This window comes from Ailuropoda melanoleuca, chromosome 13 (assembly GCF_002007445.2).
Source record: "Ailuropoda melanoleuca isolate Jingjing chromosome 13, ASM200744v2, whole genome shotgun sequence".
In the NCBI taxonomy this organism is placed as follows: Eukaryota; Metazoa; Chordata; class Mammalia; order Carnivora; family Ursidae; genus Ailuropoda; species Ailuropoda melanoleuca.
In genome coordinates, this window is record NC_048230.1 from 71237724 (window position 1) to 71264720 (window position 26997).

General features: G+C 54.5%; 2 protein-coding genes across 4 annotated transcripts in view; both read right to left on the minus strand.

The window, feature by feature from the left end:
• Window positions 1–1589: 1589 nt before the first annotated feature.
• Window positions 1590–26013, minus strand: MYLK2 (myosin light chain kinase 2). Of its 3 annotated transcripts, none has more exons than XM_034640224.1 (13): window positions 25894–26013; window positions 14332–14431; window positions 13333–13861; window positions 12116–12417; window positions 10421–10526; window positions 9724–9817; window positions 7571–7680; window positions 7345–7486; window positions 4815–4885; window positions 4555–4683; window positions 3840–3992; window positions 3544–3676; window positions 1590–2542 (listed from the first exon to the last, which is right to left on the minus strand). In XM_034640224.1, exons 2-13 carry the CDS (start codon window positions 14381–14383, stop codon window positions 2462–2464), a joined length of 1902 nt encoding a protein of 633 aa, XP_034496115.1. In that variant the 5' UTR covers window positions 14384–14431; window positions 25894–26013; the 3' UTR covers window positions 1590–2461. The 3 variants fall into 3 exon arrangements, with proteins under 3 accessions (XP_034496115.1, XP_034496116.1, XP_019654212.1); XM_034640225.1 differs by lacking the exon at window positions 25894–26013 and adding an exon at window positions 16239–16356; XM_019798653.2 differs by lacking the exon at window positions 25894–26013 and adding an exon at window positions 14528–14951.
• TPX2 (TPX2 microtubule nucleation factor) overlaps window positions 25640–26997 on the minus strand; it is a 59276-nt gene continuing 57918 nt past the window's right edge. The window contains exon 18 of the transcript XR_004619465.1: window positions 25640–26065. The gene's annotated coding sequence lies outside the window, so the exon portion shown is untranslated. The remainder of the gene's footprint in view (window positions 26066–26997) is intronic.

The window sequence follows — 26997 nt, forward strand, 5'->3', positions numbered from 1 at the left end:
TTCCTCGTTTTGGCCTCGGTTTCCCCAGCTGGATCCAGGCCCTGGATCTGTGTTGTGGCTGGACCTCATTTCCTCACCCCCCCACCCCGCCGCACGGCTGTGACTCATCCCTCATCATCACGCTGTGTGGCCGAGGCTCAGCCTGGGTGGGGGCCAGCGACGCTGAGAGAACTCAGAGGAAACCACAGGCCTGGCCCAGCTGGCAGGTGGCGAGCGGGCAGGCAGGCAGGCAGGGATCCACAGCCTGGGGGCTTTGCCTGTAAGCACACGTCCCATCAAGAACCCCAACCCGGGCTCCCCAGGCCCCCAAACCTTGAGTGTAAGACACACGGGCTTAGACCCCGAAGTCTGCCCCACCTCACCCATGTGGCACGTGCCGCGGTGGGAGGCCGCACCCACCTGCTGGTATAGGGCAGGGGTGGGGGTGACAACGCTGGCCTGGCCCTCCAGGCCAATATGCATGGAGTCAGGGGAGGTCGGGATGAACAGGGTCCTGGTCCGTGGTCAAGTTCAAGATTTCTCAAGAGGCAGGCAGCGTAGCCATTAAGAGCAGGGGCTCTGGGCCCAAACTGTCTGGGTACCAGTCCTGGCTCTGCCTTCGACTAGCTGTGTGACCCTAAGCAAGGGGCTTAACCTCCCTGAGGCTTGGATTCCTCAACTGAGAAATGGACCTAACACCATGCCTGCCGGGTGGGCTCGCCGAGAGCCATCAACGTGCTCATGAACACGTGCAGCTGGGGCAGGGCTGGTGCCCAGCAGCGCTCGACGCGTGCCGATCGCGTCACTGCCGCCGCTGCTGGAGCCCAGTCACCCCAAGCAGGCAGGCCGGCTGCCCCACTGAGGCCAGGCCCACGTCTGCCTCAGTTGTCCTTACAGCCAGCAAGGCCGAGCCCTCTTCAGGTCAAGCTCTCCGGCCCTCTGGGCTGCCCCCTGCAGCAGACGGAGCCCCCTCCCCCACCCGGCAGGCCTGGGCTGGTGCAGACTGTGGCCCATGGGAAAGAGCAGAAGAGCAGAGAACAGGCCTGGGGGGGGGATCCCCCGTTACCGCAGGCCCAGCAAAGGCACCACAGGCCTACCCTAACTTCTGGCCCCACCTGGAGACCCCGTTTTCTGCTGACACCTTGTTCTGCCGGGAAGCAAGGTGGCTCGGACTCAGAGCCTCGCTCTGGGAGACAAGAGCTCAAGGTCCAGCTTCTGACTTGTTGAATAGCCTTCAAGTTCCCTCCCGTCTCTAAGCCTCAGTTTTCCCCCCTGTAAAATGGGAATGATAATAATACCCACCTCAAGCTTGCTGTGAGGGATAACTGAGTTAATACCCATACGAGCACTTAAATGGAGCCTTGCACCCAGTAAGCACCCGATAAATGTTGGACGGTGCTATGACAGAGAAGGAAACTGAGGCCCAAAGCTGGCAGGCCACTTGCCCAGATCCTGGGCTGGGCAGCCTGGCTCCTGAGGCCGCACCAGGAGCCACCAGGCCACTCCCTGAAGCGCCACTGGAGTGCCTGGCCCACAGCAACGCTCGGGGAACAGGGGTCATCTCTGACCTCACCCAAGTGCACGCACACACACAGGGAAGGAAGCCACATCCAACCTGTACATTTATTTACAAGGCACAAGCTGAGAGCAGGTTGGGGACTGCCCGATGGCTTTCCCACTCCTCCTGGGCCTGCTGACCCCATCATCCGAAGCCATGGGTGACCCTGGGGACGAGGGTCCGGAGTGGCTGGGCTGGCCCACCTGGCCCTCAGGCAAGCTCGGGGGGTGGTCTCCCTGTCCCCCAGGCCTCTCCCCTCCCCCTCCGCCAGGCCTGGGCTGGGCGTCCCTCTCTCACACAGAGTTCCTGTGTGTTGGTGGTCGTCAGGAAGGTGGGCGGGGGCTGGGCCGGGCCAGATGGTGTGTACGAGGCCTTATCTGTTGGGAGTGGGGGGGCGGGCGGGGGCATGGAGGTCCTCTTTCACAAAGCCTGCTCTGTCTCCCCTGGCAGCTGGGCCTCAGGAATTGGCCTTGCTGCCTTCCTGCCCCACCAAGGGCCTCCCATCCACAACCGCAGATGCCGCACATGCTGGGACCCCCAGCCTTCCCGTTCCAGCTAGGAGCAAGCCCAAGCCAGGGATGCCCCAGGTGAGGCCAAGCAGGGGTCACCAGGGCAGCAATTCCAAGAGGGGGAGCCGGGGAGGGAGCGACAGGGCCTGTGGCATCTGGGCTGTGGCTGACGGGCCGAGGCCCTGTCTGGGGAGGCATTAGCAGGATTGACTCAGGCCACATCTGAGGCGGCTCACGTCGGGGAAGCAGTCGCTGCGCGGGGTCATGGGGAGCCCCGAGCCTCCCAGCCTGGCGCAGCCTTGTCCTAGCCAGCCCACCCTGGGGATCTGGCCCGTCTGCTCGGGCCTTCTGGGCTGTGTGGCCTCAGCCCGGGGCCACCGTGCGGCTGCATCCAGGCCTCAGCCGCTCCTGGGGCTCAGACCCCCAGAGCCATGAGTGCCCCCGAGCTGCTGATCTTCTTGAAGCGGTTTGCAGCACTGACAGCAATGAAGTTTTTCTGAGGGATGAGGGAGAAGGATCCCAGTCAGCCTCTGGCCGGAGGAGAAACTGGCGCAGACCAGCGGCTCCTAAAATCACCTTCATTCCCCAATGGCCAGACGCTAGAGAGGGTGCAGTACCCAAAATGGCCACAGGAGGTGCCATGATGCGATATCTGTCAGGACTCCTTCCCTCATTCAACAGGTATGGCTGCCAGACCCGAGCACCTCTCTGCTCTAGATGCCCCAGTGGTTCCTATCTTGCTCCAACTAAAGCGTAAGCCCCTTGCCATGGCCAGCGAGTCCCTCCACCCACTGACTCCCATTCCTCTCTGACTTCATCTCCCTTCACCCCTTGCTCATCCCACTTCAGCCTTACTGGCCTCTTACCTGTTCCTCATACTTGCCAGCCATGTTTGTGCCTCAGGGCCTTTGCATTGGCTGTCCCCTCCTCCCGGAACACTGTCTTCCCCAGTACCAGCATGGCTCACTCCTCACCTCCGTCAGGTTTTTTGTCCACATGTTGCTTCACAGTGGGCCCTTCCTGACCACCCTATTTAGAAGTGCAACCTCTCCCCTGGCACGCCTGACAATCCTTATTTTTTTCTAGAGACCTTCCTTAACCCCTTTTAATAACACCCCTCCCATCCAAAATAAGTCCACAAGGACTAAAATCCTGGGCTCTTTTGTCCACTGGTATACCCTTGGTGCCTAGAAGTAGGAGATGCTCCATAAATATGTGTAAAATGAAGGGAAGGGGCCTGTGATGGGATCAGAGATCTTTTCCTGAGCCCGAGCCTCAAATGGACACCCCTCCCCAGGGTGGAGGTGGTGGGTGGAGGGTCACTGCTCCGGCACGGGAACCAGCCCAGGACAAAGAGAGAAAAGCCAACCCTGTTTTCCAGACAGGGCTAGGCCTGGTCCATAGAAGCTGCCAAGGCAGGGCTGATGGGGCCTGGGATCTGCCAGGGGCTCTTCCTGCCTGCAGCCCCTCCCACCTCCCCACCCGGTCCAGTGGTACCTTCCAGCGCCTCTTCATGAGGTATTTCTTAAGCAAGATCTGGGACTTAAGGCGTCGGTTACAGCGCTTGGCTTTCTCTGCCAGGTTGTTGAGCCAGGGGTGGGCAAGGCACTGGGCAGCGTTCATCCGGGCCCTGTGGGAGGGGGCAATGTGTTGAGGGCGGACGGCATGCCTGTAAACACCAGACCCAGCCGGCCCTGGCCTTCCTCCTGCCCTGCCAGTGCACGCACACGCACACACACACACACACACACACACACACACACACGGGGTCTGTGTCCTCATGTGATCCTCACCTCTGGTCCTTGACAATGAGGTTGGAGACAAAGTCTTTGGCCTCATCGGACACGGCCTCAAAGGTCTCCTCGTCAAAGTACCAGTTGGCAGAGAGAACATTGTTTAGGGTCTCTGTGTCATCATCTCCCAGGAAGGGGGAGAGGCCGCTCAGCCTGGAGAAAGGAGATATCAGGAAGCCGGGGAGATAAGATTGGAGATACTGAGTCACCTCTGGGGGCTCAGGGGATGGAGACAGATCCTAGGAGGCAACACCATGTGCTGAAAAGACCCCAGCCTCTTGAGTGGGACAGACCTGGGTTTGATTCTGGCTGGGTGACCTTGGGCAAGTCACTTCCCCTCTTTGAGCCTCACTCTTCTCATCTGTAAAATGGGCATAATCACCCCAGCTTCCCAGGGTTACAGTGAAGAAGAGGAATGATGGGTGTATGAAAAATGTCTGCTGCTCTCTGCCCCCACCCTGGGTCATCAAGGATCTGCTGTGTAGGAACCTGGACTAGGACACTATGCCTTTAGGGGTCTTCATTTCTCCATCTACAAAATGGGTACGAAGTTCACCTTTCCTGGTTCTCCCTCGCACACCCAATCCCAGCAAAGCCCTGACTGAGGGAGTGGGGAGGTGGAACACCCCTCACCAGGACCCCAAGGCCAATTTTGGCCTCAGCTGCCCACCCATGGGCCCCAACCCCATAGACGCCACACTCCCTCAGGACTCACAGCATATAAGTGATGACCCCCATACTCCACATGTCCGTCTTATCAGAGATTTGGTCATAATTCACCACCTCAGGTGACAGAAACTCCGGGGTCCCAAAATTCACCTTCAGCTTCTCATTGGGATTATACCTGGGGGTGAAAGCAAGAGCTCAGAGCACAGCCCCCAGCCCATTCCCCACACCCTCCACTCCTCCACTCCTCTCCTGTCCCCTGCGCACCTCAGAGGCTTGCCCTGCCCTCCCCACCCACCAAGGGGGTACCTCCGTGCCAGGCCAAAGTCAATGATCTTCACCATATGGCCCGTGGTGTTGACGCACAGGATGTTCTCTGGCTGAGGAAAAGGGGGTGACCCAGATTGACCTCTGACCCAGCTCACCCTGCCTCCCCACCCAGGTCCACCCGGGTCCCAGGCTCTCTGGACCAGAGCCCCATGCTGCCAGAATGGGCAGCCCATCAGAGACCCCCGGACCCCTGCTCCAGCACGGGCGAGGACCCTGAAGCCCTGAGAGGGACTTTTCCAGACAAGGGACCGTCCTCTCCCGGCCTCCTTGTTCCCCCCACTGTTGTCTAACTAAGGCACCGAGTAAGTGCTCCGCCAAGGCTCCTGGGAATCCTGTGGCCCCAGCACAGGTGAGTGTGTGAATGACGTTCCTGTGAGGCCAGTCCCTCCCGGCTCTGGGCCTCCATTTCCTCCTCATGTGACTCAAGGACACAGGACTAATCAGGGGTTGCAAGCCAGAAACATTTGAGTAATTAACAATGGTTAAAGGCAGGAGACTTCACACAAAAACCTTGTTTTCCTGATCTTCAATACCTCCCGAAACCCCAGAAGCCCTAGCCACGTGGCCACACGGCCCCTGGTGCGAGTCGCCACTGCCCCCTGAACCGGGTTCTTGGCCCCCGGGTCCCCGGGTTCTCTGTCACCCTGGCCTGGCCCTTGTTACTCATCAGGGCTCTGTGGGCATTTGACCAGAGGGCCTGACCACATGTGTTCTGAAGGTGCTGTTTGAACGGATCCATCCACTAACGACCTTAACAGCTCAACCTGGTGTTGGACAGAACAGGGAAAAGAAAAGAAAGGTCCCAGGGTAACATCTTTTAGGGCAGAAAGACAAAGTCAGTCCTCCTTCTGGAGGACACGAGACTGAGGAGCCCTGGGAAGGGCCTTCAGGCTGTGGTTCACCCAACTTACTTGACTGGGAGACCCCTTTTGGATGAGAAACTTACGGCTATCCTGAAAAAACACATTTTAGGATAAAGAGGTTTGAGACAGCTGCTTCCCAGGGCACTGTGTTTTCACTGGGGACCCTGCTCTGCCCCCAGAGGCTCTGGCTTTCACGGGACAATGGCAGGTCTCTGACGCTGTGTGCAGATGCCAGCTCCATCCAGAAGCCCAGGAGTCACCCGACTCTTTCCTTTCCCTGTCTCCAACCCCCTCCCACAGCAGCAAATCAGACTGGCTCTGTTTCAGAACATACCCATGGTCTGGCCACCTCCCTTCCCTCCACCACAGCCACTGGTGCCAGCCGCCACCATCTCTGCCCTTGGCCATGACAACCAACCCCTAGATTTCCTGCCACCATGTTGGCCCGTTGAATCCCACCCCCTTACCCTCCTGGCTCCCTCACATGTCCATGGGGGAGCTACCTGCCCACCTGGCCCGTGGGTCGTCGGAAGGCACGTACACCCGGACGGCTCTGGCCCAGAGCGGGCACAGTGCCAGTGTTGGCCAGCCCCGGGCCTGCGTCCGCTCGAAGTCTGGCCCTTGCCTGCTTCTCCAAGTTCACCCTGTCTGTCTCCCATTCCTCTCATGGGCTGTTCATAACGCTTGTCACGGTGTAAAAGGATCTGTTGTAGGAATGTCTGTTTCCCCCACTGACCTGTAGGCTCCAGGGGACAGGGGTGTGTCCCTCGTCAACCCTACGGTAAGGCCAGTGCCCAGCCCAGCACACAGCGGCAGGGGAGCGGCCTGGCACAGTGGAGGCGCTCCATACGCATTTCTCAGAGGAACGAAGGCAAGCACTAGCCTCGACGCTCACCCCGCGCAGTACCCAGACTGCGGGTTCGCCCCCCGCCCTGCAGGCATGAACCCCCCGCCCTGCCGCTGCTCCTGCCTCCCCTACATCGCGGCCGGCCTCACGCGCAGGGCAGCGGCCACCTGTCGGGCTCTGCCTGGCCGGCTCCGCGCAAGGTACTGAGCAAGGTCAGAGCAGGAATAGAATTATTCTTTCACAGAACGTCCCTGCTCGTGCCTAGCACATGCATGTTGCTGCGCTGAGGCTGTTCTTCACGGATTCGTTTTCCTGACTCCCCTTCTAGAACCTAAGTTCCACGAGGGCCCGCATCTCCGTCTACCTTGCTCACGGCTGGGTCTCCACCACCTAGAGCCCTGCCTGCCACAGAGCGGGCCCTCGGCAGAGGCTCGCGGGAGTCATGAACACACACTCACAGCGCCTATGAGGGGCCCCCACCGAGGGAAACACTCTAGCAACCCTTGGCAAGTTCTACGCGTGAGACGCTGGGCTCGGGGCTCGCAGGACAGAGGACATGTACTTAGCACTCCGCCAGAAGCCCCTGAGAGCTGGAACCAAGGCTTGTTCACTCTCTGTGGGATCCCTGGCTCCTGGTACTTAGCAGAGCCTCAATAAACCCGCTGGGGTCTACAGCTAGCAGGATAGAGGGAGGGAGAGAAGGACGGATGGGAGCGGGGCGGGAGAGCTGGTGGCAACCCTGGTTTCAGGGGGTCAGCCGCTGCTCCCGAGCGCCCCCGGGGGGCCGCGGCCCCGGTACCTTGAGGTCCAGGTGCAGAACCCGCATCTTGTGCATGAAAAGGATGCCGTCGCATATCTGCCTGACGAACACCATGGTGTCCACCTCAGTCAGCTGGTAGTCCTCGTCCACAATCCTCTCGAAGAGCTCGCCACCCTCGATGCTGTGTGGACAGACCCCTCTGCAGGCTTGCTTCCGGGCCGGCTGGCACCCCCACCCGGCCCCCTGCCCCGCTGCCAGCACTCACTACTCCATGAACAGCACTATCTCGTGCGAGGTCTCGATGGCCGCGTAGAGCTGGATCAGGTTACGGTGGTTCAACTGGTTCATCACCTCGATCTCAAGCATCACCATTTCCTGGACACCAGGGAAGCCGGGGGTACCGCCTGAGTGTCACCGCTCCCTGCCCTCCCCCCTCCATACCGCTGCCCTTGACCTGACCTGTCAGGCCTGATCTAGACCACTGCCCGGCCTCCTCCTTGCTGGACTCCTTGCCTCCCATCTGTCCCCACCCGGAGCCCGTGTCCTCGCCGCCAGTCCTTCCGGCCAGGACACCGTTCCTTTGCCACTTCTTCCTCTTCTCCTCCTGACTCACTACTGGGGTGCCCGAGGGCCAGTCTTCCGCTCACCACTTTCCCGCTGCCCTCTCTTCCTGGGCTTTCCCCTCAAGTCCCAGGACTTGCCATTCCACTTGCCTGACTGCAGTTCCCCTCAGACAGCTAAGAGACATCCTGGACCTCTCAGGTCCAAAGGAAACCCTTGCCACGGCCCCCGCCACATGGCTGAGTTGCCCTCAGTTTGCCCGTCAGCAAGAGGGCCTGTCCCCTCACCCAGGTGTGCAGGACATCAAGCCAGGCCCTGTCCCAGATTCCTCTCATTCTCACACCCTGCCTCGGAAGACCTGTCTAGATTTCAAATCCAGTGACTTCTCACCGGCTTGGCCACTGCCTTCCCGGCCTAAGCTGCCATTATTTGTCACTTTCAGAAAGCGTGAATGCCAACTGTCACCCTGGTGGCTTGAAGTCAGCCGAGATAGGAATATGGACACCAGGGAAATTGCCAAATGCTACAGATCGGGCCTCTCTCCCTCCCCGTCCCCTCAGCCCCCAGCATCATCCCATCACTGCCTCCATTTTTCCATTTGTTCCCTTGATTCTATTCCTTCATTCATATGGCACTCTACCCGCAGCTTCCCCAGAGAGGCCAGACCCCACCGCCCTATCTTAACGGCCCCCATCGACCCCACACTCCCTGTACCCTCCCTGGCTCTATTTTCTTTCCTGGCACCGCTCAGTCCCCAACGCCATGCCTTCTGCGTGTGTCGTGTTGCAATATCTGCCCCTGTCTCGAGCGTGAGTGCTGGGACTCAGACGCTCCACGGCCGCTTCCTGGGCACCTGGCATGGTGAGCGGCCCAGAGAAAGTCCTCGCGAATTCATTAATCAAGAGCTGACTCCAACTGGTCTCCGCAGCACGTGTGTCTGGAGCATCTATGCTGAGCCAGGTCCGGGACAGAGGCCTGGAGACTCGCAGCCAAGTGCGCGGCCCGATAAAGGCGGAGTCCCCTGAGCTTCTGTCAGGGTCCTCCCAGGCTCCAGGCCTCCGCACCTGCTGTGTCTCCTCCTCAAATGCTCCTCCACTCCCTTCTCAGCTCCCCTGCCTCCTCCGCTGGTCCCTGTCGCTCCTGGCCTTCAAGCCTTCCCTCCCACAGCCCCCTGGCTTGAGACTCTCTTCCCTGCCTCCCCGCCTGAACCAGCTCCTCCTTCGAGCCTTCGTGGGAGAGACACTGGCCAGCTGAATCTGGAGGCTCTTCCATAGCCCCCGCCGGATCCCCCCCGGCCCCCAGCCTCGCTTTCCCGAGCTACAGCCCCCAGCACAACAGGTGGCTCGTGGTCATCACCCCATCACCCGTCCGACCCCCTCATTGCACACGAGGCTATGCCTACATTCATCCACTCTTCCCTCGTTCCTTGATCGAGCACTGCCCTCGGCCTTCCCCCGAGCCGGGCCGGGGCTCTGGACCGGGCCTGAGGGCCTTGGCACTCCCTGAGGGCGGGAACATATTCATTTCACTTTGGGGGCCCCCCCACCCCCCATGCTGGCCCAGAGCCCGTGCTCATCAGTGTTTGCCGGACTGAGCCAAACAGAAGGCAGGGACGTCCCATGCCCAGAAGGGGACGTCCCCGGGAGAAGTTCACCAACTGAGGTGTCTTGTTCATGGGAAGGGGCTTCGGGTCCCTGTGGCAGGGCCGTCTGTCTGTCCCTCTGTCTATCTGAGTGCCATCTTCAGCGCAACAAGGCTCAAACACCAAGCCCCTGGTGCAGACATGCGGGTGGAGGGAGGTGAGAGGTACCCACTCCGAGGATCCCCTCTCCTTCCCACGGAGCCAGCCCTTACTACCTTGTCTTTGGGTGTCTGTTTCTTGATGACCTTGGCTGCCAACTTGAGGCCTGTGGCTTTCTCTGTGCAAGTACAGACTGCTCCAAACTTGCCGCTGAAGAGAGAAGAAGTGGGGAGTGAGGGGGTTCCCAGGGGCCCGGGGCTGAGGTAGGGGTCCTGTGCTCTGCCCCTGTCCGGATCCCCCTCTGTGAGCCAGGACGCTTGCCCCAGCCAGCCCAACTCCCTCCTGAAGCTGGGAGCTCTGTGGAAAGGACACTGGCTGAACCACACCAGCCATGGGCACGGGACGGGTAGACACACCCACAGGATGGCACCTGATTGACAGCTCACGCCTTGTGGTTGGCATGGGTTCTGGGGCTCTGGGCCCCAGGGGAAGGCACCTGGAGGGCTTTTTATGAAGCACTTTGAGGGGGTCAGGGTGGTGGCCGAAACTGAAACAGACAGGAAAATGCTGTTTGCTTCCTACGGGAAATACTGAATGATCAATGGTGTGTCTGTGTGAGAGACAGTGACATGAGTGCGTATCAACCCACGTGACAGCTTGCACACGAGGGGTAAGTAACCATGCGGAAGTAATTGTGTCCCCTAGATCATGTCCAATCGGGGTGTGTCTAGGCCTTGCAAGGGAAGGATGTGAGGCCCTGGGGCTCCATGCTCTCCCGCCTGTGGGCCAGGGGCTCAGGGTCCCAGCTCTCACCCGCCCAGCGCCTCCTTGGAGTTCATGCTGAATTGACTGTTGACGTTCCCAGGCCTCAGCTCCACGATGCGGTGGGGAAAGGGGGCTGGGGGTGGCGGACAATCATCTGAGGAGGCAGAGCAGAGCCATCACAGTCAGTGCCAGGGGCTGCTGAGCAGGTGCCCCAGGACCACCCCCTCCTGCCTGGCATGGGCCCCATCCGGGGAGGTTCACCAAGTGATACCTGGGGGACAGCTGGCTCCAGGATAGGGGCTAGGGGGCCCAGTTTCCAGGTTCAGCTCTGCCACCAACACACAAAATGGCCTTGGGACTCTGTCAGAGGGGGCTCAGCGTCTCCTGGCACAACAATGGGGACAGCTGATTGGACTTCTCAGACCCTCCCACGTGATAAGGAATGAAGTCTCCATCCCAAGCTATCTGCATTTCCATTAAAGAAAAAAGGGGGGGGGCGGGATGATAATGGTGGACTGCCAGAGAGGCGTGACTATGTCTGAATGATGGGGTAGGTGACAGGACCTGCCTACCATCCCCTCTAATTACAGCCCAAGCTGGCCCGTCCTGCGGAACGGCTGCTCAACCTGGGCACGGCCCAAGGGCAGGGGGAGGGCCAGGGAGGAGACCGGGCCCGAGATGTTTGGTAGGGAGAGGCTGCCACCTAGCGGCAACTACGGGGAACAGCGGGCCCTGGCTGCTCACAGGCTGAGTCATCGGGAATGGAAACCTCTTTATAAATAGCAAGAGGCAGCAGGGAAGCCGGGCTGGTGATAAATCTGACGGCCCTTGGAGGTTGTTCAGGTCCCGTCACCCCAAGGATGTGATTTCTGGAGGGGGCGGGGCAGAAGTCCCTGCCGCTGCTTGGGGGAGGAGGCAGGGCTCCTGGCTGCCGCCCAGCCGCCAGGCCCTCCCACCCCGTCTGGGTGGCACTGTGCCGCTGACCGGGCAAGCTGGCTGGGGGAGCCTGGAAGAGGGGGGTGTCAGGACACTCTGGGCTCTTCTGACCCCGTCTCACCCCACCCCCAGCCCTGCCGCACCCCACCCAGGCCCTTTCTATTCACCCGCTCCCCAAGCTTGCTCACGCTCCGTGGCTCCTGCTGCCCACTGAATAAACCACCAAGCCACCAGCTCCTGGTCTGATCATCAGTTAAGGCCACACCACAGTCCTGCCCCATCTCACGTGCCCAGCTTCCTTGGTCATGGCTCCCCTCCACAGGCACCTGTGCTCCTCAGCTTGTGAAACCTCTATGGCTCTCGTGACCCTCCCCACTCCCTCCAGGATGACCTTTAACTACCAAAGCCTGGCCTGGAAGCCCTTCTACAGACTGACTTCAAATTCCACTGGCTAGAGAGTTGGTGCTGCTCCAAAACCTGATTTTTTTTTTTTTTTTCCAAAACCCCATTAGAGACAAAGTAGAGGAAAGTCAAAAGTGGAGCTCTGGAGTGGGTCCATTTGGACAGGTTCAAATCCCGTCCTAACTGTGGATTTGGGGCACTCCCTCCATTTTCCTTTCCCTGAACCTCCGTTTCCCCATCTCTCAAAAGGGACTAGGAAATTATATTTCTTAGAGTTGTGTGACACCTGGATGGGTCATCCTGGGTGGGGCATGGCTCAGAGCCGCTCAGTCCTCTAAACAGGGAGACATGGGGACACCGGGGGAGCCCCCTTCCCTCCCCAGGCCCCACCTGCCCCTGGCCTACCCAAAATCTGGAAGCAGTCCTCCTCTCTGGCTGTGAGACAGAGGGCCTGCCCCACCTCCGATTTCTCCGAGGGAACAGCCTGGAACTCGATCCCCCTCGAGGTGTCCCCTTGCACCTTAGCCTGGCCAGCCTGGCCTGCAGCCTTCTCTCCTGCTTCCTTCTGGCTGTCTGCCACGATGTGCTTCCCTCCTTCTGCTACCTGGGCTGGCCCGGGGTCCGTGGGGCCGGGGGTCACAGGCACCCCTTCAAAGATAAGCTCCGATGCCTCGTTCAGGGGGTTCTCAACCGGCAGCTTCTCAGGCCTGGAATGTGAGAGCAGAGAGGTGATGCCTTTAACAGACACAGTACCACTTCCGCCTCCGGGAGGTCTCAGGGCTTCCAGAGCCTCTTTTGCAATCTGGAGCTGATACAACTCCAACCCCCCCCCCCGCCCGTCCCCACCATGGCCCCAAATGCATGGGGCAAGGCATCCAAATTCACTTCATACGAAATCAAGGGACGTTAATGATACCATGCATGTCTGTGGCCATTATCTTGACTATCAATGCACTAATAAATCATTAATATCTACTAACAGGATTCTTGTTTTGGTTAATCATTATGTGACTACAGTTAGGGAGATTATGGAGCTCTTGAGTCATACAAACTGTGGCAAGAGTACCACAAACTGTACCAATGTATTAATTGGTATTCATACATAATTCAGCCTGATATAGTAGTAGTATCGTGGTTTACAATATATCGCTAATATCATTTAATGTGATTAGCATTCAGGTAAGTCTAAGGATTGCCTCATAAGACTGGTGCCATATTATGGTTATGAAAGCATGAGTAATGATCTATCCATCTGACGACTAGTCATTTTTTCATATTATGGTAAGAAGAAAGGTTATCTTTTCCTCCCGATATCTCAGTCCTGCCCTCGGCTAAAACCAAGCTCGTGGAGTAAGGGGGACTCTGGCCACAGATGCTTCATGAAGAGGTCTTCAATGACCTCTCTGTCTTGACGTTCCAGGCATCTGTGAACTATCACCAAGTCCTGGTTTCTGCAGGGCCACAAGGTAGGAGAGCCAATGCCCAGAACAGATGTTAAACATCACAACTGCCCAATCCAGCACGGAGCATGGTGACAACGAGGCCCAAGACAGAGGAGCTAAACGCAACTACTGCAGACAGAGCCGCAGACCGCTCCCCACTGCGCGACAGGGGACATTCACCTGGAGATGATAGCAGGGCAGCTGGGGCTGTGCAGAAAGGCGGGCGAGGCCCTCCTGCCCCCTGCTTGGCCCTCCACTGCCTTCTTGTGTACGTTGGGCTCTCTGGGGCCCTGGCTGCCTGAGGCCTCCTGCTTGCCATCGGGCTTCTCGACGCTGGCCTCGGCTGTCGCGGTCTGCTGGGGCAGGGCTGCTGGCTGCCCAGCACTGCCCTCCGCAGGCCCCCCACCCGAGTGGCCTTCTCCCTCGGGGGCCTGGCTGCTGGTTGAGGGTTGGGCCAGGGCACCATCCTCTTTCTTTAGGGCGGTGGCTTTGTCATCTTTCTTCAGGGTGGCAGCTTTGTCATCTTTCTTCAGGGTGGGTGGATCAGGCTCTTTCTTTGGATGTGGGGTCCCAGGTTCTTTCTTTCCATCTGGGAGACCAGGTTCTTTCTTTCCACCTGGGGGCCCGGGACCTTTCTTTGGATCTGGTGGACCAGACTCTTTCCCTGCAGCTGGAGGTCCTTCACCTGCCGGACCTTTAGGTGCCTTGTCTGCAAAGGAAGTGAGATCCCAGTCAGGATCCTCCCTCCTCCCCCAGCCAGGCTGGCCAGAGACCAGCTCTGGGCCCAAGTTCCCACGTAGGCAGCAGTTTGCGAATGCTTGTCCCACGGCGGGTCTGGGGCTGTCTCATGGGCTCTAGGGATGGGCTGCTGGGGCCTTGGAGGCCCTCGTGGGTGACTTCTGGTCCTCGAAAGCACCTTGATGCCCCCACCATCACTTGCCCTGAATGTCTAGATGCCATGCACGGGGGCTCCACATTTTCCCAGTCTCTCCGGGGAGGCCTTCAGGTAGGCCCTTGACCCAGCCCCACCTTATCCAGAGATGGTTCTAATTTCTGGGTCCTTCATGCTCCATACAAAAAGGCCTGGGGCACAGAACTCCCCCTGAGGAATGGGCCCGGCCCTGGATTCAAACACCCCTTCCCAGGCTCCTCCCTCTCTCTCCTGCCCCGGCTTGGCACCTGTTGATGGGCTCTGGATTCCCAGCTCCACTGCTCCGTTTTCTGTCGCCATGAGGTAGGGAGGCGTGTGCTTCTGCTTGTCTAACTCGAGTCTTTCTAGCTGCACAAAGAAGAGTGAGGTGTATCAGGCTGTCAGATTCCTCCTCTTGTCTGGCTGAGAGGAGCCAGGGCCAGCTGATCGAGGGGAGAGAGGTACCTGGAGCAGAGAGGAGCAACCTGATGGCCGCCGGACTTGCCGCGGCTGCCCAGGAGCACTCCGGGGCAGTTGTAAGGGATCAGGCTGGGTGGGCAGAGGCGGAGGCAGGGGTGCGGGCAGGGGAGGCGGGGACGGAGGAGAGGATCTCTTACACCAGGGGCCATGCAGCTCGGACGGCCACCACCTGTCACTCTTGGCCCCCGTTCAGAGGACACGGCATTCTTCCCACAGACGGACTGGGGGGAGAGTAGTGTTGGAACAAGCAGGAAGAGAAAAGGGAGGGGGCAACTGGGCCCCTGAGGGAGCAGCCTTTCCCTAGGCCTTGCCCGGTATCGCTGGCTTGGACAGGATCAGGCAGGGGGCCTGGCACAAGAGGGGGTCCCCGGCAGGGCTTGAGGACAAGACCTTGCTCAGGCTGGGCTCTGGCTCTGCCCACCTGCACGTCACTTCTCCTGGGGTTGCCCAGAAGCTGGTGAGAGCCATGCAGGCCCCTGGGATAATCACCCTGACCCCACTGCCCAGCTCTGCCCATGATCCCTGCTCCTGGCCTCCGGATCTGCTTGGGGGCATCTTTGGGGAAGAAAGTGTCTCAGGGGCACTTGCTCAACATGCCCACGGGCCTGAAAGCCTTTCTTTTGAAAATGTATTTTTCTTGGGCTCTTGGGGAGACGGAGGCTGGCCTCCTTGGAAGGAGGGCGGCTGGTGGAGAGTCTTTTCCAAGGATCCTCCACCAGAGTGGGGACCTGGGGGCCACTCAAGCCCGAGGTGATCAAGCTGAGATGGGATGGGGAGAGGTATGCTCCAAAGAGCCCCCCATCCTCCAGGGGCTGCCTGCCCAGAGCCTGTCTCCGAGTGGGGCCTTGAGAACTGGCTCTGTGGAGTGCACTGGAAACAGCTCTGCAGGGGGCATCTGGGTTCAGGGCCTCCCCGCCCCCCAAAGCCCAAATCTAATTCTCACATGGAGGACACCACCCTTGTCCCCAGAGGGAGGGAGGCAGACATGACTGGAGAAAGCAGCAGGTCTGAGCAAAGGAAAATTATGTAGCTGTAGACAAGATTGAGGAGGCTGTGAATGAAACAATACAAAGCAACCTCCAAAATGGTAAAAAAATAAAATAAAATAAGCCATGTGCAGAACAGCAAGTAGAATATACTATCATTGGGCAAAAGGGGGTAATATATATAATAATATATGAACTTTCACCTTACACACATAAGAATTTCTTTGGGATGGCGAGCAAGACACTGGGGAGCAGGGGTGGGAGGGAGATGTCACGCACATGCTTTTACTTTTTTTTTTTTATTTAGACCATGAAGTATGTGAACGGAATACTGTTCAAGATGAGTGATTTTTTTTCAAGTGAGCAAATGTTGGAGTTGGTGGTGGTCGAGGCTAGCAAAAACCGCAGTTGGGATTCCTTCCCCGGTCTTGATGACTTCCTGCGCTTCCTGGCCCTCCTCACCTGCGGTTCCCTCCTCCCAGGTGCAGGTGACAGTCTGCCTCTTCTGGGGAGCAAAAATACTAAACGCCCGCCTGAGGGGGCCTTGCTCCAAGAGCTCAGTGCTCTTATGTAGATTCACTCGTGTGATCTTCCAAACAACCCACTGAGGTAGGTGCTATTACAGATGGGGACACTGAGGCACAGAGCAGTTCCATAACTTATCCAAAGCAATACAGGTTGTCGGGGACTGAATTCAGATCTGAACGCACCCAGACTCTCCTAAGGGAAGGGAGCTCCCATTTTTTGAGGGCCTGCTGTTAGCTCAATCCACGTTGTCTGAAAACTTCATCTTGATAATAACGCTGTGGGCAGCCTCCAGCCTGTTTCCTAGATGAAGACAGGGGATCAAGAGAGTAACGTGCCCAAAGTCACTCCACAAGGGAGTTGAGCCAGAAATATCCTTCTTCAAAGCCCAAAGCGCTCTTTCTTCCTTAAAATCTCCCAGCCAGTGTCTTCGCCTGTCTCCCCCTGCCCGGTACCCCCTTTACGGTCTGACAGGGTCTGAAGGTTGAAAGGCTTCCTCTCCCTACCTGCTCTTGGGAGCCTCGGGCCCTCTCTTTGTTCCTTCCCAAAGCATGTTCTGGTTTCTTGTGAGGTGTTGGGCCCTCCTCCTTTGGCCTCCTTCAGCTCCAGGCTGACCCCACCGGTGACGGTCTCTGGGAGCCTCTTGAGGGCAAGGGCTTTGATGCTCACGTGCACCCCAGCACAAAATGTACTCGCCGGGCAGGGTTCGGTGAGTAAGTGACTGGCTAGCCAGGCCCTGGGCTGGGTTTGTGGGGTTACGCTGGTGCGATGGCCCTTGCTGACTAGCACCGTATTTACTGAGTATTTACTAAGTGTGCACTCAGAGCAGGCCTGACTCCGCCAAGGGCTTTACCCAGCTCAGAGAGTCCTTGCAAAGGATTTCAAGGCCAAGGATTAGGCCACTTGAAAGGTGCAGAAGCTGATGCTGAGAGAGGGGAAGGGGCTCATCTCGGAGAAAGACTCACACAGCCGCTGAATAGAGGCCAAGTGTGCAGATTTGAATCCGGCAGCACCTCCCGCTGAGACCAGCAGTGGTTAAGGAGCTCTGAGACTAGCCACTGAGGCTTGGACAAATGCTCCCTTTCTTTATCTACAGGACGAGCACCTTCCTCAGAGGGGAGGTGGATAAAGCATTGAGAACAGTAAGTGTTGTATAAATGTCAGCTATTTTAGCCCCATTTCACCGGTGTGGCAGGAAAACTGAGTCATGGGGCAAACTCACAGAGCTGGGTTGGACTCATCTAAGCCCAGGCTCGGCTCATAACCACTCTGCCCCATTGCCTCTCCCAGAGCGGCTGGGAGCATTTCGCCAGCACACGGTATGTAGAGTGCTTGGCGCAGTCCCGGCAGCACTGCAGACTCTAAATAATGCGCTGGACACCCCAGGTAGAGGGCTCAGCTGGCCGGGCAGGCTCCTCCGCAGTCCCTCCCGCTGGGATGAGAGGCTGGCCTGGTTCCGGATCCACGGGATTGCCTGCAGCTTGCTCCCCCGCCCAGGGTTAAGCTCAGCTCGGCCAGCTGCTCCCTGGGAGTCCCCGGGCTTCTTCTCAGCACTCCCTTGGAGGCACAGGGGAGGGGCATGGGGAAACCTCCTCCTCCCAGTCGGGGGCTGCCAGAGACCCTGCCCACCCTTTAAACGGGGCTTTCCCGCCCCGCACCAGCTGTGCAGCCTCCCTCTTTGCCTCTACAGGGACAGGGCAGGAAGTGGGGCAATGCCAGGACCAATTACACCCGCCAGGGGAATTAAGGTCAGCAGGATGCAATTATGCCTGTTGGATTTAACAAGGCCAGAAGGAAAGTCTCTCCAGCCAGAGTTCACGGCTCCTTAGGCCTCTTGCCCTGGATGGCTCTACATTCCAGAAGCCTGGGCTCTCCGGCTCACCCATCCCTGGGAGAATTACTTGGGAGTGGAGGGGTTAATTTCACCCGGGCACTGCTTCCCTGGCTCCTGGAAGGAAATTGACCCAGCCAAGAGGCTTTAAAAGGCCCTGCTCAGAGAAGACGTTTCCCGGCCTGACCCTCTCCCTGCTCGGCTGTGATGGAAAATCCAGGGAGTTGAGTAACCTTTCTGACTCCAAGGAGATCAGCCAATTCCCCTCACAACTTTCCTGTGGTCCTGACAAGGGAGCCACTCAGGGCTGTTTTCTCCTGGCTTCTCCCACCTCCGGCCCCTAAGTCCGGGGCTGTGGCAGTACCTCTCAGGCCTCTGGGGAAGGCCTAGGTAAGATCCTGTCCTTCCTTCCGAGGCTGCTAAGCAGAATCTATGGACACTCTGTGTGGCAAACTGAACAGAGATCCCTCTGGAAGCTCAAACGACATACTGATTCATCTTGAAATCGTGGAGTTTTATTGCTAAGATTATTTATTGAATGCTCTAATCTGTGGCAAGGGCCAACGTGGTTACTTTGGGGACACAGAGATGTTGAAGAATAGCGATAGAATCATCACATGGTGCATTTTTGGTGAAAAATGATTGTAAAGTCATTCATGAAGTAGGGTCCTTTTTTGTTGTTAAAAACATTTATTAAGGGGTTGCCTGGGTGGCTCAGTCCGTTAAGCATCTGCCTTCGGCTCAGGTCCTAGGATAGAGCCCCTGCTCAGTGGGGAGTCTGCCTCTCCCTCTGCCTGCTGCTCCCCCTGCTTGTGCTCTCTCTGCTGTCTCTCTAGTAAATAAATAAAACCTTAAAGAAATTGATTACGAAAATGAGATGTCTGGAGGGATACACGTATTAGTAGGTATGGGAGTAGAGATGATTTTTATTCTTTGGATCTTCCAATCTTTTCAAAATGACCATTTGTGACTCTAAATGGATTAATAAATAATTTGAAATGTATCAATATGCACACAGATTTCTATAATTCAAGACAGAAAGTGGTACAGGCTACATATGAGATATAAAAACAGCATGGATTGGGACTGCTGGTCAGGGACGACTTCTCAGATGAAGGCCTGGCTCCAGCAGGTCTTCTCAGTGCCCAGGCCCCCCGGGTTGGTTTTCAATGAAGCCTCTTTAGAAGGGAGCCCCAGGACTCTCTCTTTAACCAGCATTTCAGGTGGTTCTCATGCACGCCCAAGTGTGAGAACCCCCAAGTCAGAGAGCCAGCTCCGAGGCCCTCATGAGAGAGCCCGGGTTGCGTGTCTCAACCGCAGTGCACACGGGAAATGTCTGGAGAGCTTTCACAACTTTCGAAGCCTGAGCCCGCCCTGAGTTCAGGCCAATTCAAGCAGAATATTTGGGAGGTGCAACCCAGAATGCTGGTATTTTTTTACATCTCCCCAGAAGATTCTGATGTGCAGTCAGGGTTGAGAACCACTGCTCTGCAGCTCTCCAGGACAAGAATGTCACCTCGTTTCTTTGAAATGCCCCTACAAGTTAGGGTACAATGGCGCATATGGCGGGTGTTCCCTTCTGACTTGTTATGTGGACCGTGCACATTGTCTCAGCATCTGGGGCTCCGGGGACCTGGATCCAGATCCCGCTCAGGTCAGAGACCCTGTCAGCCGACTTTGTATCCCAAGGACCTAGTACAAAAAGGGGTGCCATTATTAATAGGAATAGCCACAAATACTGTGTATTTACCGTGTGCCGTATTAACTCCCTTAATCTTCATAGCAACTTTATGAAGTAGATACTATAACTCCCATTTCCAAGAGGAAACCAAGGCACAGAGGAGTAATTTGCCCGAGGCTTCAGAGATAAGTGTTCCAGTGGCGTGGGAATGTCAACCCCAGGCGATCGGCTCCAGAACCCTCATGCTTAATTACTCCTCTATACCACTGAACGCTGTGAGTGAAGACTTAAGTCTGCGTCTCAGTTTGGTAGCCCGCAGCCCGACATTCAGTAGGTGCTCTGTTTTGAAGAGCAAGCGCTCCCACTTTGGGGGGGCCCTGGGATGATGGGAAACCTTCCCTTTCTCCCTCTCCCCCATCTCAGCCCAACTCCACAGCATAAACAGCAAAGCCAAAAATAGCCAGGTAATGACGTCAGAGGAACAAGGTCATCTGAAAATTACCCAGGGCCACTGGACACCTCCCTATAGGATCAAGTAGCAGGAGGGTACCCCAGGCTGGTGCAGCTGTTCCAAGAACAGGAAACGTCCCAGGAGCAGACTTGGAAGCACCACTTCAGGAAGGCAGGGCCGGTGGGGGCGGGGGACAAATGCAGACACATAAAAGAGTAGAAGCAAGACCCAAGTACGGAGTATAGACCTGGGAGTTCAAAGTAATTCAACTTTGCAAGTAAGAAGTTACTCCTGTCACACGATCCCAGGAAATGGCTCAAAAAGCGGGGAATGCATGTTCTGTCCTGTTGCACAGGATGGCTTCCCAGCCTGCCATTGTGCTATTTATAAAACTTGAGGTCCATTTGCTAAACTGGGTTCCCATAAGAATCAAGGGGTGCATGGCAAGCTCTAAGCAGCTGCTGCAAGAAGCAGCCCTGCCTGGGATGGTTAGGGATAAGGAGGGGGCTGGGGCAAAGCACCTCCGGGCACTTGGACCACCCTGGCAAGCATGCAGTCCTGCCAAGGCTTGTGACTTTATTGACCGACAGCCGCCACCTCCCTGCCGCCACCTCCCTGCCAGGAACCCAAGCATCCAGCACGGTCTGAGAAGATGCCTGCTGGGTGAAAGTGGGGAGAGAGGACCTGCCTCCCAGACGCTGGGACGTTTCGCTGGAGGTTCCCATTGTAAGGTCAAGAGCTGAGTGGGCTCCAGCCCAAACTGCAACCTTCACAAGATACTTGCTCCCCAAGTCCTAAGTTGCTGGCCCTGGAGGTTGACAGAAACAATCTCTTTTTCATCCAGGGGGGTCTCTGATCAAGCGTCATCCGGTTCCAAAAAGAGCCAGGAGCTCCTAAGAATGCCTATCCCCTGCAGCTGGCCCTACTCAAGGGAAGCACCTGGTGTGGTGCAGAGGGCACCCGAGGGCAGACAGACCTGGATCCACACTCTGCCACCTACTAGCAGTGTGACTTCGGGGACAGTAATTTAAACATGGAGCCTCAGTTTCCTCATCTGTCATATGACTTGTTGGAAGGCCCTGTGGAAAAGCCTTCTGCTTTCCTTTATTCTGGTAATGGAGTGTTGGCTAGGGAGATAAACACCTACTCAACAAATCAGCAGCTCTCTTGTGTCACATGGACAGATCTCACAAAGGTGACACCCCAGGGAGCTCCAGAGGCGAAGCATGTTCTTGCCCACCAGATCCCCTCTTGCTTGGCCTGGGCACTGAGGGTCACGGGAGAGAATGGCTGCTGGCTCCCCAGCCCATAGAACCTCAAGCTGGGAAACCTGTTGTCTCGCAGGACCTGCCCGTCTCTTCTGGCACGGTGGTCTTCACACTTGGGCGTATGTCAGGCCCCTGGAGGGCTTGTTAAGACACCCATTGTTGGGCCCCACATCCAGAGTGTCAGACTCAGGTCTGCAGTGGGACCGGGGAATTCGCATTTCTAGTCCTGATGAGGCTGGTCTGCTGGTCCACAGACCACACCAGGAGGACCGCTGTCCCAGGTAAAAGCCCCCCAGGCCCAGCTGCTGAGCTGGCAGCCTAATTCCTACCCATTTTCCTGAGGCCTCTGAGTGATAGGAATGTTCTGTATGTGTGCGAGGAAAATGCAGAAACGCTCAGTTGTCACGACAGCTAATGTTTCAAGGAGAGGGAGCTGCACAAAAACTGAAGCCGTGAGGGCAATGGGAACTGGCAGCCCCTTCCGACTCCTGACTGCTTGCGCTCTGTGGCTTCCTGTATTTGTCCCTACTGCTGCAGAAACAAATTACCACAAGGGAAAGAAAAAGGCTAATGAGCAGTAAGAATCAGTGAGCCTCCAGTGTAGACATCTATCTCCAGCCAGTAAGGGTGGTTTCTACAGGCTCGACTTCAAATCCCTCTCCTTTCTTGCCTGCACAAACTCCCATGGAGTCTCTCTGCTCCTTTTGCTGGTTGTAAACTTGCAGCTGCTGGCCTTGTCCTGTCAGGTTGTTAGCTTTGAGTAAACAGCAGGGGCTTCTGGCAACCCCTGGTGACACATACCCACTGATAATTAATACTGAGCATATGACTCAAGCACGGTCACACTGAGTCACATTGGTCAACAGGAATAAGTGCCCAATGTGACAGTCACCATTGCTGCTCAGAGTGCTTTGGGTCATATTAAAGCTGGGAGCAAACTGTCATCCAAAAAGCGGGAGGAAAGGTCCCTTCTAGAAACATCATTCTAACTTCTACGATGAGGAAATTGTATCCAAAGAATTCAAATGACATGCTCAAGGTCAGAAAGCCTGAAGCTACTCTCCCAATTCCTAATCTAGGGCTTCTCCCACTAAATACTGTTGCTGTTCTTCCTGAATCCTGTGACAATTAACCCAAAGCAATCCAAGCCCCCTTGACCACGAACACTGTAAAAACTGAACTGCAGTGGAGAGAAACAGAAGGCAAGGCAAGGTATCAGTTTTACTGTGATGTCCTTAAACTGCCTCCAACAATAGAAAAACCACTACTAGATATCCTCACATCTTGGAAAAGCCAAGGATGGGAGGAACTTCCTTGCGGTAGTCTGTAAGAATTCACTGAACATTCTGTGCAATCTTTAACCAGTTCCAAGGTCAAGAGAAATATCAGAAAATATGTGTGTGTGTCAGAGGACATTATTCAGGGATTAGTCCCCTGGAGTGATCTGGGCTAGATTTCCACTTCCAGAACAACCCTTGGAAAGTCCTCAACAAGACAGCACACTGGTCTCCAACATACTTCATTGAAGTTCAAATGGCAATCCAAGGGCGGGAGAGCTCCCTAGAGGTGCCCTCTTCCAGTGATTGAGCAGGTGGCTACATGAAAATATAAATACGAAAGTAGGCTTGGTGTGGTTAGAACAAATGGCCTGTTAAAAATTCTGAAAATACTAAAGTTGAAAGAGCCTTACTGATCTTTCCAATTCAATCTCCTTGTTTGACAGATGTGGAAACTGAAGTCCAGAAAAGGAGAGTGACTTGTTACAAGTCACGCAGTGACAGTGACAGAAGTGAGATTAGATTTCCTGCCCCTCTCTTCCCAAAAGACACATCACAGCCGCAGGTAGAGTTAAGAAAGACAAAGGGTGTTCTCCTTTCAAATCTTATCTGAAGGTTTGGAGACAACAATCAACTATGTAAGTCTGTCTGAAAATGCAGAGTTCTAACACTTTAAAATAACATAATGAGAGTTGTCTCCAGAAAGGCTTTGCCAAAGGCCAATAAACACTTTCTCTAGGCATGAGTGCCAGTAACATTGACATCACAGCAGCCAAAAGGAGCTTTCCATTTTGCAAATGTGAATGCCAGGATAATGTCATTAACTATGCTTTTGGGAGGGGTTTATATTTTCTTTAAAAATTTTAATTACAAAGCTTGAAAATGGTTTGAAACATTTCGTTTAGAGACAAACATGATACATTAGAGGCACAAACAAATCTGTCCTATAAATAGAGTCTAGAAAAACTTTTTGCAAAACAAGCATTTTCAATGGGGAGAAGCAAACTCCAAACAATGGAACAGTACGCAGCTGTTAAAATTGGCATTTACAAAGTATGCAGGAATATGGAATTACATTTGAGTTACTACTATGCTAAGTGAAACACACACACACATATATCCCAGAAACATCCCAGAACATCCCAGGCAAATATGTGAATGTGGTAAGAAAAACCCTTCAGTGTAGAGAAACAGACTAAAGTTTCATACAAGAAAAAAACAGATTATACAAAGAAGTACCAGTGATCAAAGTGGGTGATATATATTTTTTTCTTTTTCTTCCTATTACCAGGTATTGTCTGAATGGTATATAATTAACAATAAACCTTGCCTTAAAAACTGAAAAAAAATGTTGTAAAACCCACTCAATATTTTTGCATAGAGCAAATTCAGTCACTTTCTAGTCACTTAGCAGGCTATCTCTGGGACACTGAATGTGTGCGCGTGCTCCTGAGTGGGAGCATGTCAGTGTCAGGCCAGAGCCTTTTCAACTCTCCTTACCACCAAGCAAGCTTGAACAATGCTGCCCCAAACTGTTTTTCATATTACAGTTTATGACCACTGACTCTATTTTGTATCTTGACCCACTGAAAACTGCATCTCTCACCCTTGCTCCTGAAAGAAAACCTGGGAACAGCTTTGGTGCCAAAACAAGCTGAGCAACAGCACTTGGCTACAAGTCTCGGCACATTCACATACTTGCCTGGGATGTTTGGGAATACTAGTCCCGTAACTACGTGGATCTCAGCACATCAGACGGGTCAGGTTTTTATTCCTTTCTGGCTAACGAAATTGCAAGGGAAAGGGAGAGGGTAATTGATGCCTTCAGGTCAAGGTTTAGTCTGGTGAAATATTTCCTGATAAAACCCAGAGTTTTCTAAGCCTTGTTCCCTACGCCTCCAACTATGGTTTCTCTGGGTGAAATGTCAGCATCTGCCAAACCGTTTCAGGAAGCTGATACCCTCAGCACATAAGAGCCCTGCTTTGACCTGAGCCCCGTCTCTTATTCTCTTGCAAGAACGAAAATAACAAACACCATGAGACATTTTCAATGTCAGTATCCCTCACTGCAACGCTAGAAAATAGAGTGGGTATGCAAGAAGACAAAGGAAACAAGGGAGAAGTATGTTTTGTCCCCAGGCTTCTTTTTTGTAGCAACTACACTGGCTTCAGCTGGATAACAAATTGTCCTGGAATTCTTGGCGTTGGTGCAAACATGTCAGCTCCCTGGTTACGCCTTCGTCACCACTCAAAGTACCACACGCTTTAACCTTCCTGCTCTTTCCATAGGCCTGGGTTGTCCCGTATCCAGGAAACTTTATATGTTGTCTAAACTGAGCATCCCAGCAGGCTGCAAGGCAGATGGCAGCTCAGGACTCAGAATGCTGACTGATTCCTACCTGGACCCACACCACCACGCTGTAACTCAGCCTGCCCGCTCAGAAATAGGAGCCCAGCCACGTGGCTAACAGCTTTTTTAACTGCTACGCTCAGCAATGAGGAACTTTCCCAGCAGATAAGATTCAGAAGGGGACTGCAAAGGAAGCAATGTCAAGATTTATCCAAGGGGATGCACAGGTTGAACCAGATACTCAAGCCACGAAAGCCCCCAAGGCTCAGCTAGGCCAGGAGGAGGTGAAAGACCAGGTGTTGCTGACCTGTCCTCAAGTCCTTGGAACTTCAGGTCACTAGCCTAGGATATCTGCAAAGGATCTAGACCCCTCTACAGGTCTGCCTCCATGTCACTAGGTTCTCCTAAGAGGCTTCATACTTCAGTCAGGGGGAAGCCAGGACATGCCCAAGGTAGCTCCTGAGCATCATTCAATCCAGAATGTGTATGAAAAGAGCAAGGTGCAGACTGTAAAGCAAGATATTATTGGTATAAAAATAAAATGACAGAGGACAGAGAAATACATCTATGGTGACTCTATCTCTGCAAAGGAGCACACCTGGCAGCAGGATCTCTGAGGGTGGGAACTGAGCAGTTGGGGGAAAAGGTGGAGAACTTTACCTTTGTAGCTTGAGTTCTGAACCACGTGAATGTATAACATTTCAAAGAACAAATTAAAAACAAACGCAGAATGCTATAATCTTATTATTACAAAAAAAGAAAAATGCTCTAGAAATCTGTGTACATAAAAATATTCTGGAAGAATATGCAACTGTTATCAATGGGGTACTCCTGGGAAACGAGAGTAGGGAAATAAGGAGACTTGCATGGTTTATTCTATATGGTCTGCATTATTTTAATTGTTTCCAAAAGACATACTATACTACTTTGGCAATTTTCACTTAAAAACAGAAAGACACATCTTTAAGAACTGCAATCTCACCTCCAAAAAGAATCTCAGAACTCCCTCAGTACTTTCAGTGTCTCACATTACTCAGTCACATCTTATCTTGTGTTACAATGCCTCGTATACAGGTCTCATCTCCGTTAAACTCTGGAGCAGCTGCAACTGTAGCCTGTCTACCACTCAAGCTCCACTTTCCAGGGACAAAACTCTGTGGAAAAGAACCGGCAAGGAATAAAATAGCAGTCAAGATGGCAACAAAGCAATCACACAAGGACAAAACAACCAACCACAGTAAGCGTGAACAGTAATCTTACAAGTATGTTAATGAGCACAAGACTATTAGCAAAGGGAAACCGTGACCGAATCAAAACAACAATGAAGACAAAGAGTCCTTCCCAGAAATTGTGGGAATTCTAACAATCTGCATGTGTGCATCAGCTAGGAGCTTTGCACAATTGCCAAGTAAAGTGTGACCACCAGATTTCTCAGTAAAATTCAGTAAATTCCTATCAGAAGACAGGTTCTTTGCTTAGGAAAATTTCAGAGCAACCTCCGAGTGTTGAAAGAGAAGCTCCCGCTACAATATGACCTGAAGGGATAAAGAACCTGACTTCCTCTGTAAGATAAAAGTGGAAATTTTAAGCTTGTAAATGGGAGGAAATGGGAGGCTGTATTAGAAATGAGGGTCACGTGAGGTGGTCCTGAAAGAGAACTCAGTACTAGACAGACTGAGCTGAGGAGAAACAGCCAGCTGCTGGGAAACTGAGGAATTCTGGGAAGCAGGAGGCAATGGATGTCTGCATCTCAATTTTAAGCTCTTTGTTCTGAAGTAATGTAATCCCATTCTATTGTCTCTCCAAGACTGTCACACATTACTGCCCCGACATGGCCCTGTCTGGAGACGGTAATCCAGAAGGATCTGCTAGGTCCATAATTCTCAGTATGCTCTTGCCAGAACCCTCATTTTGAGGGCTGGATTTATTCTCCTACCTGAAACGACCAAAACCAAAAAATGGGCAAAATACATAAGACACCTGATACCAGATGGAAATATATGAAGGATAGTGAACTGTCAAAAACTGATGATATGAGAGAGTGGGGAAAGCCACAGTGGACAGACAAACACAGAGGGGCTCAAGA

Excerpts from the sequence above, each read along its gene's own strand:
- MYLK2 (XM_034640224.1), bottom strand. The coding sequence starts at position 14,383 with ATGGCGACAGAAAACGGAGCAGTGGAGCTGGGAATCCAGAGCCCATCA. Across the intron at positions 10,527-12,115 it reads GGACTGCTTCCAGATTTTGG|ATGATTGTCCGCCACCCCCA; the intron begins GTAGGCCAGGGG and ends CTGCCTCCTCAG. Across the intron at positions 3,993-4,554 it reads GGGGTCATCACTTATATGCT|GCTGAGCGGCCTCTCCCCCT; the intron begins GTGAGTCCTGAG and ends TCCTTTCTCCAG.